Source organism: Pithys albifrons, chromosome 10, assembly GCF_047495875.1.
Source record: "Pithys albifrons albifrons isolate INPA30051 chromosome 10, PitAlb_v1, whole genome shotgun sequence".
Classification (NCBI taxonomy): domain Eukaryota; kingdom Metazoa; phylum Chordata; class Aves; order Passeriformes; family Thamnophilidae; genus Pithys; species Pithys albifrons.
Window position 1 is genome coordinate 6,361,133 of NC_092467.1, and position 10,436 is coordinate 6,371,568.

At 39.7% G+C, this 10,436-nt stretch overlaps 1 protein-coding gene across 5 annotated transcripts in view; it reads left to right on the forward strand.

The window, feature by feature from the left end:
• Positions 1-10,436, forward strand: part of RALGPS2 (Ral GEF with PH domain and SH3 binding motif 2) — a 116,168-nt gene that overhangs the window by 52,046 nt on the left and 53,686 nt on the right. For all 5 annotated transcript variants that reach the window (XM_071564608.1, XM_071564606.1, XM_071564610.1 and 2 more), the window contains 2 exons: positions 2,611-2,703; positions 6,556-6,682. In XM_071564608.1, the coding sequence (XP_071420709.1) occupies positions 2,611-2,703; positions 6,556-6,682 (220 nt within the window). The remainder of the gene's footprint in view (positions 1-2,610; positions 2,704-6,555; positions 6,683-10,436) is intronic.

The window sequence follows — 10,436 nt, forward strand, 5'->3', positions numbered from 1 at the left end:
GACTATAAATTTTGCCAAAGCAGGCTAATTTTGTAAGATTCCACAGGCTTTGCTCAGTAATGGTGCTGTGATCATAAACTGTTAATGATCCCTCTTAAATATCCTTCAACATCTGATGAGTTAATGTAGCTTCATCTCACGTATTTTGAAAAATCATTTGTATTTCACTTGAAATACAAACATACACAAATTTGCATTGTGATCCATGTCCCTCCATAGGAGGGGGAGGTTCCCCTGTGTGGTCACAGTGCAGAACAGACCTGGGGAGCCAGGTGGGCTCAGGTCTGGTTCATACTGGGATGGAACTGGCCAGTGCTGGGTGTCGCAGGCTCAGCTTTGGGCTCAGGACATGCCCGACCCCACTGTGGATTACAGACAGCAGTGTCTGCTGGAATGCTGGTGTGCTCTGACAATTAGGTAATTGGCTTACCTGTGAGGGGTAAAAATCACAGTAAGAAAAGGCAAGAAACTTGTAATTTGCTTTCTGTTTTTTTTATCTTGGCTTGGTTTACATACAGCTGCTGACATGAAGCTCCTGCAGTTCGTGCTGTTGGAAGGGTTTTCTGTGTACTCCAAAGCTGTTATCAGAGCAGCACAGTGCTGGAGGTCACACTAATGAACTTGTCCTCAGAGAAGCTGTAAATCCACCCACAGTGCATTCTTTGTGCTGACATCTATTGTATAGCTCACAGTCCTCTGATGGTGTCTCATCCATATTGCGTTATGCATGGACTAATTGGACCTAAGAGTTGCATTCCTTCCCAATTCCCAGACTGTCCTGGGGGTGATGACTTCTGTTTCAATGCTGGCAGCAGCTGGGAAAGCCCTTTTTTTTTCCTTTTTTAATCAGCTACACTGTCCTTTAGGGACAATGAACTTTACCTTGTGTGAGGATTTTAAGCTCAAGCTCTGCCAGGGGAAATTTAAGTTGGAGATCAAAAAAAACTTCTTTGCAGAGAGTGTGCTCAGGCATTGGAATGGGCTGCCCAGAGAGGGGGTGGATTCCCCATCCCTTGGAGGTTTTTAACCTGAGCTTGGCCGTGGCACTGAGTGCCATGATCTGGTAAAGGGACTGGACTGTGATCTGTGTGTGAGTAAAAAGGGTCATTGTGTAAGTGGAGGGACAAACTCCAGCAGGACTGCTTGGAAGAGCAGTAGGACTGTGGTATAGGACAAATATCCACCTCCTTCCACCTTGCCCCACAAAATATTGATTACCCTTTACACATGGTTACCAAAGAATCCTCCCAAAAGACGATGAGTGGAGGGAAGCCCTTCATCAGTAGTGTGGGCAGACTCCCACTGCCAGTGGGATTGTGGGGTTCTGAGCACTCAGACTGGAATTGCTGCTACAGTGCCATGAAAAGAGCCATTTCTGAGCAATGCCTGTGAGGACTTCATTCTCTAAAAGGCTGTAAGAGAGGATTGTTTACCCTGCTCCAAAGCTGTTATCCAGAAAGCCATCCCAGTGCTATCCCTTTCATCCTTCCAAACAGAAGGTCTCCTTTGAGCTTCATTTGTTCAGTATCATGTTTGTCCAGCTTCTTTTGTCCTTTTATCTCATGAAAAGCCTCTCTAAGCAAGGAAACTTGGGCAAGTTGAGTTTCAAGCAGGAAAAGAGACTTGAACCATTTTTGGGTAAAAAGTGTTCCTTATTTTATCTAACTGGAATCCTAACCTACCTTGGTGACTGTTCCAGATGGATCAAACAGGATTTGCAGTACAGTGATTGAGTATCCATTTCTCTGTATCAGTCTGTTTGTTAAACCCTCAGTTTGTGTGCCCTCCACCAGAAATGCCTGAATGTAGTTTGGATGTTTGGGAACAACTGTTGTTGCAGAATTGGTTCAGAAAACAGCATTTTCTTCCAGACCATTTTTAAGTTGTTGTGACAGGACCAACTGGCCAAGGCAGGTCAGTGGTTTTGGAGACAGAGGGAAAGGAAAAGGGAGGGAAATTCCAAATATGTCAGAAAATGCACTTAACAGTATTTTGTAGAGAGTTTCAAAGAAAATTCCTTTACCCTGATGTTTTCTTTGCTCAGTTTTTATGGAGTTGTTGCTTTCCATTAGTTGTCATATCCCAAAAATTGTTGTTCATGAGAGAAGTAATCCAGGCACGTGGCTTTTGTAATTTACCTCCTTGATTTCACCCTGCAACAATATTTTTGGGTGCTTTCCTGCAGCCTTGGTAGCTGCAAAAACTCAAGGTACTGCCATGATTACATCATTCAGTGCTGGGTTACCCTTTCTGGCATGTTAATTTTTAAAATACTGTTGAATGCTATGAAAGGAATTTGTTGGGTTTGAATGTCAGAAAATTTCTGGCACTTCTAATATATTACTCAAGATGTTTTGTCTATATAGGTATTTTTAAGGGTTCTCTCTGGGCCATGAAACAGGTAGTACAGTCTAATTCAAAGCCATGTAGATGCAATAATAAAAAATTAGGAGGTGCCATAGAAGTGGTGTGGATGCAGAGCAGTTCACTGCAGCTCTTTGCTTCAGAACATGCGAGATTGCCTCATTTTTATATTATTTATTCCCTGGTCATTATTGACAGCCCTTGGAATATTGTTTGGTTTTATTACCTGTATCTTTCTGTCCTCAGAAACTGTATGAGCTGAACAATCTGCACGCTCTCATGGCAGTGGTGTCAGGCCTGCAGAGTGCCCCAATCTTCAGGCTGACCAAGACCTGGGCGGTGAGTGGAGAACAGGGGGGTTAATTTATCCTTGGGAAAACACAGCACCCTGTTTTCAAGGATGCAATAATTCTTACAGTTTTAATTTTATTCTACTGTGTACATAATGCTGCTCATTCCTCTGAAGTCTATGGTTTCCTCTTGAATCTTTTTTTCCCATTCTGGCATAGAAATATTTTCCTTTGAAAAACAGTTCCCTGCAGATTCTGCTAAATGCAGAGGCTTCTAATTTGGCCAGGAGCTGTTTTGTATTTAGTTGCTGGAAAATTCTGAATGCCAAAGTGGGTCATACTTTAATCGTTTAAGGGTTTATGCTGTTGGAATTTTTCTTTTGCTATGGAGAGCAGATGTTCAGAAACTCCTGATTCATAAAGAGATTTATTGCCATAAAGAGATTTATTGTTTCTCCAACTGATAACTAAATTAGCACTTTTCCTCAGAGTTTTGAGAATTATTTTCATAGTTGTAACTGCATTTCTGCAATTGTGGAAGAACAGTGTTCTTTGGAAACAGTTTTATTTGACATCTGTTTTTTGACTGACATTAATATAATTTTTATATAGTTGTATCCTTGATAAGAAGAATACCAGGCATTACTTTTGGTCATTGATGCCTCAGAGCTTAGAAAATAGGCCTTGATTCAGCCATACATTGTGAAGTTTTCCAGCTGTTTCAGATGAACTGTGACATGAAGTGTGACAGAAACAATCAGGTGACTGAAATACTCCTGTACAGGGATACATATAAAGAGATCATTTAAAAAACCTGAAAACTTCACTGAAGACATGTCAGTGCATCCTTGAATGTTACAAATAGTAAAGTTTTTCTAGTGTGTTGTGGTCTGACAACTGCGTGATAATGTTGCTCAGTTGGTAAATGTTACCAAAAGTGAATGTGATTCTCTCCTGCCAAGATACTCATCTAAAATTCTGGACACGTTTTGCAAAGGCACAGTTAAGACAGACATTGCTTCCAAATACCAAAAATCTCTCCAAGGAAATGTTAATGAAATTAACACTTCAAAATGGTCTCAAGGAGAGCTTTTTTTTAAATCTCTTTTTGTACATAACCCAAAGTAAACGTCACTATAACCATACACCAGTAACAGCCATATTAGCACCATGGTGATGCCATTCAGAACTGGGAGTCCCCAGTTGGTTTTCCTGCTTGGTTATGCACAGGTTTGCCTTTAGGAGGATTATTTGTTTGCTGTTGGCATCTGTATCAGTGTTTAAAGTTGGCCCCTCTTCCAAACTCTGAAATTCCAGGTAACTTTTCCCCCATTTCTGCAGGTGTTTGATTCCTCATCCAATCCCAAGTGAGTCTGTGCTTTTCATCATCTTACATAAATAAGCCTTTGCAAATTCAAGCTCCCAGCACTGATTTAGTTACTCTTCTCCTGGAGGGTCAGTTTATAAATTCTACAAGTATTTCTAAGCCTTTGGCTTTCTGTATATTCAAAGCAAGAAAAGGCACATCAAACTGTTATTTGAGTCACCAAATCATTTGAGTAACTTATACAGTAACTCTCCAAAACCTTCAACAAGGAAGGATTTCTTCTCTGTTTCTGAGATGGTTTGGAGCATCCCTCAATCAACTGGACTGACAAAGTTAGGAAAATAGCTGCAAGTCTATTCATCCCCTGGAAAAAAAAAAGGCCACCTTATATGGTTGGAATCTAGAGCTGAAAGGAGCCATTAAATACTTGCTTGGTAATCTAATGTTCCTAAAAAAGATGAAATTCATGTCTTCTGACGGTATGTCTGAATTTGCCTGAAGTTTGTCTTGCTCATTGCCTGCACACACTCTGAGCTCTGGAGAATAATAAACACTGCTTTTAATGTGGGATTTGCCCCATTCAAAACTGGAAAAGAGTGTTCATAGAAGAGAATATTCAGCTTCTCTCCATTTACTCTAAAGGAATTGTAGGTGACCAGCAAGGATTTGGCAGTGCAGGTAAGTAATCATTAAAATCTGAGGTGAGGCGAGTCCTGCCCCACTCTGGCAGCACCCTGAAACCTCCTTGTGCTTTTTCGCATTTCAGTGAGGTTGTAATCAGGGTTGGCACAATATAACTGGAAAGCAAACAGCTCTTTAGAAGGCTCCAAATCCTTTCCTGCTGCCATAAACTGTCAGCCTTACCTTGTGTTGTCTCTGCATATGTACATCTCTATCCTGTTCTTTGCATCCTTTGAGCCCAAGAGACAGAGGAGGAAAAATTAGTTTAAAAAAGAAGCAGCTCCAAAACTGAAGAACTAATAACTGGGTCCTTCTTTGTGCTCCCAGAAGCACCTTTAACGTGCTTGGCTTCTCTGCATTTTCTCCTTTAGTGCAGGAAGTGGGGCATGGTGGGAATTGCCCTGGGAGCACAAGGGGAAGTCATACAGGGTCAGTATGTTAGGAGAGGATCCAAAGAGCCTGAAATGATGCATCAGACGTGAAAGAGAGGGTGCAAAGCACCATGTTTTGAGGAAAATACAATTAATTTCATCCATGTTTGAATTCAGGCCATTACTATATCTGTTAGTCTTATCTTCCTATCTGCAAAACCACAAAAGGCCTCCAGACACCAAATGAGGGCAGAATATTTCAGGATATTATTAAAGGCAAGCTAATCTAGGCTGATTAAACTGGAACCATCTTTGAGGAGATGAATTTCAAAAGATAAATGTCATCTTCTGGTGCTTGGAAAGAAGTCATGGCTGCCTGCTGCTTCCCCCACCTGGAACTGGCAGATGTGTGGAGTTCTAATGAGCAGGAGATGCTCTTTATCCAAATATTGGACCCCAAGCTAAAGATGTAATTTAATTGCTGCAAGGTCAGAGATCAGTATGTTTTGGGAAACAATTCAGTTTCCACAGGTGTTTTTCTCCTGAAAGCCACTGTTTAGTTTGGTGTGTGTTCTGTGTCCTCAGGAAGAGCTGGATATAGGAAAAGTGAGTAAAAAGAACAAGTTATTTCAGCAGTGAATTTACTTCACTTCTCTCAGGTTCATGTAGGCTGACCTTGAACTGAAAGAGAAAAATTGTAGTGTAATATTTGCACTATAGGGGAAAAATTGTGCCTTGGACAAGAACACTGAATCTTCTGCCCAAATATTCAGTGGGAACATCTTAGACCCCTTGCTAAATTCTGACTCTGAGTTGAAATGAAGCCTTCAAAGTGGTTTTGCAGCAGCAGCTCAGCAAGATGTTTTAAAAATAACTTACTCCCCCAGTCCTACAAAGAGAGCCTAGTTGCTGTTAATTCTGTCAGAGGAACGGGCTGGGGACAGAAGGAATGGAAAGGGAAGGAGGTCCATGACTTTTCAGCAGAAATCCAAGGTATAGCAAATAAAACACACTGTGAAGAAAATTAACTCTATCCCATCCAAAAGCAGCACACTTATAGATAATTGGTGAATAAATTACTGTTGATGTGGACAGCACATGAAATTGTGATGTGTCTTAGCTAGATCAGTCTTCATATATATAAACTTTTATATATGTGTGTATATACATATATGGTCTTTGTAATAACTTATCATCCTTGTGGGTCCCTTCCAACTCAGAATACTCTGTGATTCTGTGATTATTTCAGAAGGATCCTTCAGGGCAGCAATGTTTTACCTGGTCAATTTTTAGAAGTATTTTTAAATTTAACAGCCGAAATAACTGCTTGTCTATGGAAACTCTCCAAGTGCTCATCCTTAAGGAGTAAATGGTGTAATTTTGAGGCAATTGCATTTAAAAACAAACACCAAGCCAATAAAACAGCAATGGGAAGGTTGAAATCTCTGCGTATAAAGGTGAAAGAGAAATCACAGTGATCAAACTCAAGCTCCTCTGGTTTTCCCTTCTCTCCTTTCCCCAGTTACTGAGTCGGAAGGACAAAGCCACCTTTGACAAGCTGGAGTATGTTATGAGTAAAGAAGATAATTACAAAAGGCTTCGAGACTATATCAGCAGCTTGAAGATGACTCCTTGTATTCCCTATTTAGGTAAGTTGAACCATATTTCTCCAGTAATTATACAAACTAAACATCATCTTCTTTTAAGCATTTATGAAACTGTTCTAATACTTCCTTAAAGAATCCATGACCCCAGTGGATACTCTGGATGTGGCAAGACAGAACTTCAGCAAGAAAATACCTGTTAAACCTCACAAACACTTCAGGTTTTACACACAGTATCAGTTTTCTAGAAAATTATTTTCCCATGTGTTGTACAAATACACTGATTGACTTCTGGAGAAGTACTTAGATTGTTACCCCTCCTAGTGCTCTGACAGCTAAACACTTGACTGTTACAATAATGAGGGCTTCTAATTTATGACATGCTATAAATCACCAGCCTCTGAGATAAATAAACACAGATCTTGGGGTTTGGAACATGCTAAAATCTGGAGATATTGCTGCCTTTAGTTACACCAGGGTGGCAAGAGAAACTGTGTTATGACTGGCCCAGCTTAATGGAATCATTTTTAGTAAATTACATTCCTGTGTATCTAAAAACTAGATAAATGTGTTTAATATTGTTTTGCTTGCCAAGCTAATCTAGTGTTATGTAAACTAAACTGAGGCATTAAAGACATTAAAGTGGGCTTTTTATATTGTAGCTTTTGTTGGATGCCACAAGATGTTGGTAGTCACATAAAATTAAGGAAATGTTTATCCAATCTTTGGTGTTGCAGATATGAGTTGCACCTGAATTCAAGATTATCTCTTGTGGTCACTGACACCTCTTAAATTGCAGTGTCTTTGTTCCTGAAGTTTGATACTTCCTTTACTCAGATTAATTGATGGAATTAATCTCAAGATTAATTGGTGGAATTTTACGTGCTTTATAGTTAAATAGAAAAAAAATCGGTTTTTGTGTGGAACCAAGAGTAATTTTAGTGTCCTATAGTGTTCCTCATTCAGGGGCTGAATTAAAAGAGACAGAAAAGAAGCCAAGTATGATGCAATGTGATTGAACATGTAGTTTTCCCATCCTGTGTGCACCTACAGCATATACATATGGTACATGGTTCTGAAATGCTTGTAGCCTATTTACCCTCATGCCAGGATTTTGTCAGGCTCACATTGTTTTCCTGCTGATTATAAAAGTCCCAAGCCAAATGCTGGGAAAGAGTTTTCTAAGTTTGGTTCAGTTACAGATGTTTTCCTCACTGCAACAGAAGCTTCTTGTCTAACTCCTGCATTAGAACATGCTTTGGGCTTGACTTGATAGTTTCACTTGAAACTTATTATTTCTTTCTATTTAGAAAGAAAGAAATGCTCTTTGCTGTGACCTGCTGGAGTTAAAGGATGTGTTGTGACCTGGTTTCATGTGATATCACTTCTTACCAGTGACATGAAGAATGTCCTCAAGCCTTTTTTAATTCTCCAAAGGAACAGTAAATGTCCACTGGTGCACTCCCTCTAAAATTAATTTTGTAGGGTTGAAATAAGTGGCGAAAAGAGAAAAATTGCCTTGAAACTACAGTCTTGATAAACCTTTATCCATCTCAGAGTATTGATGTTTGAGTCCAAGTTTTCTCATTTAATCTAAGCTTTCATTTCCAGTAAGACCTGTAGGTAGATTTGTTATTTCTCAAGTTTCCTTCCCAAGGCATTTTTTTCTAATGGAAGAATCATATGGAACAGAAGAAGCTGAAGTTGCTTGGTTTAGTTACTGTTTTAAGCTTATCAGCTCTAGGATACAACTCCTGGAAGGAACACTTCTGCTGTAAAATCCTGCACAGGAGCAGTGCTGCTCCTGGTTTAAAATGTGTAAAAAAGCCTCCCTAAAAGTCTGCAGTTGGAATTGGTGATCATGGCATGTGGTCAGGAGGGGAATTCTGCTCCAGGTCCCTTTCCCCACAGGGTAAAAGGAGGAGTGGGGATTTCTCCACATCAACAACTCTTGTGCTCCCCCAAAATGCTCTTTAGGAGAGTGCAGAGCATCAGACCTGTCACACAGACACTTTGCCATTGCAAATCCCCTCTGCAGAAATAATTGGCACTGGCCAAGGAGGCCCCTCTTTGGAAGGTGAGTTTGTAAAAGAATTTCAGCTGCATTGTCAGGGGTCGCTGTTTTACCCTTCTGAGGATATTTAATTTACCCTCATGCAACCAACTATCAAATGTGGGTGTAGAGAGTTTTTTTTCATGGCCATTGTAAGATAAAACTTAAATCCTTTTTTGCTTTAGTTTTTGCAATGGAAATGGAGCCACGGGAGTATAGATTGTTGTCTTAAGACCACAGCTCACCTGCTGTGGGCAGGATAAAGATGTCCTTCCACACTTAACTGGGCAGGGGAGAGAAATAAAAATGTCTTAGCACAGAGTTCTGATTAATCTGAGGTTACACAGTGAAACAACTGAGCCGTATCTTGAGAAATAAGATTTTTATTTAACTAAGCAGTACTACCTTGTGAAATATTTTCTCAGAGCTGTCTTTGAGGAGTTATATCCAGAAACACAAAAGCTGAAAACAGGTTATTAAGTATTCATCTGAGGAATATTCAGCTACTTCAGTGACAGTGCCTGCAATGGGTTTTGAAAATAAATGTGAAAACTGTGTTTCAGGTTTAGTACAAGTTAAACTTTCTGGTTAGATTTGGACAGGTGGTACAGGCTCTGTCCTTCACAGACAACTTTTGGATGTCCAGGGCAAAAAGCTTGAGGGATGCTACAGCCTCTTTTGAAATTCTTCTCTAAAGAAAATGTGAGAGAAAACATTGAACTCTTGGAGTCATTTGCCCTGATTAGAAAGTTCAGCCCCAAAGCTGCAAACTGATAGAGTTACAAGCATTTGGAAGTGAATTTCTGTACAGAGCATGAACCAACCTGAAAAAGAGATGCTGTGCTTTCCCTCCTTGTAATCTTAAACTGGCAACCTAATTAAGTCTTTCCTTTCAGAGCACAGCATTTGTACAGTCCGAGATCTCTGGGTGTATTTTGTAATAATGTTTAGTTAACGTTTTCCTGCAGCTTTAAACTGGGGAAGACTCACTTTTTACATGTCTAATATATAAGATTTAATTAAAAGGCTGAGTGCAAGCTAATTTTACTTTGGGGTTTCTGCAAAGTACACCTTTCACTGACTGCACTGAATAAACAAACACTGTTTTTGTAGCAGGCAAGAGATTCTTGGGGTAAAATAAGCTCTCTGCCAAGGAGAGGAAATCTGCTGGTTGAATGAACTAAAGCTGTCAGAAGTGTTCATTAAAGGAACATTTTGGAGGGCATTTTCAGCTTTTAAGTTTACCTGAACTGCTCTTCTATCCACCTACCATAGGAAAAAAGGACAGGCTACAGACAGTCTGAATTTTAAGCATTTGCAATTAAAAAGCATTTTATAGGACACTCAATCAATGAGGTCTTGTATGATATTTGTAACAAACAAATATTCCTTACATGAAGAACAATTTCAAAATTGTAATAGTAAGCATTTGTGTCAGTTAAAATTCTTGGAATTTGGGGATGGAATATACTGGGACTGATTCCCCACCACCACCAACCCCAATTAAATATTAGGGAAACTTGTTGGCTTTGATCTCTTGACCAAAGATTTAATTACAGCCCTTTCAGCCATATATCATCAATGAAGCTTTATCTGCTCCAGAGAGCGTGTTCTGAAAGCAGGAGGCTGTTTCCTCTTCTCTGAATTACACATGAAGCTTTGCAAAGCAACTGATACCAACTAATTTAACATAACAATAATAGGAGATTATTCTTTTGGCTGTTTGGGCTTCTTATTTGAAATAGG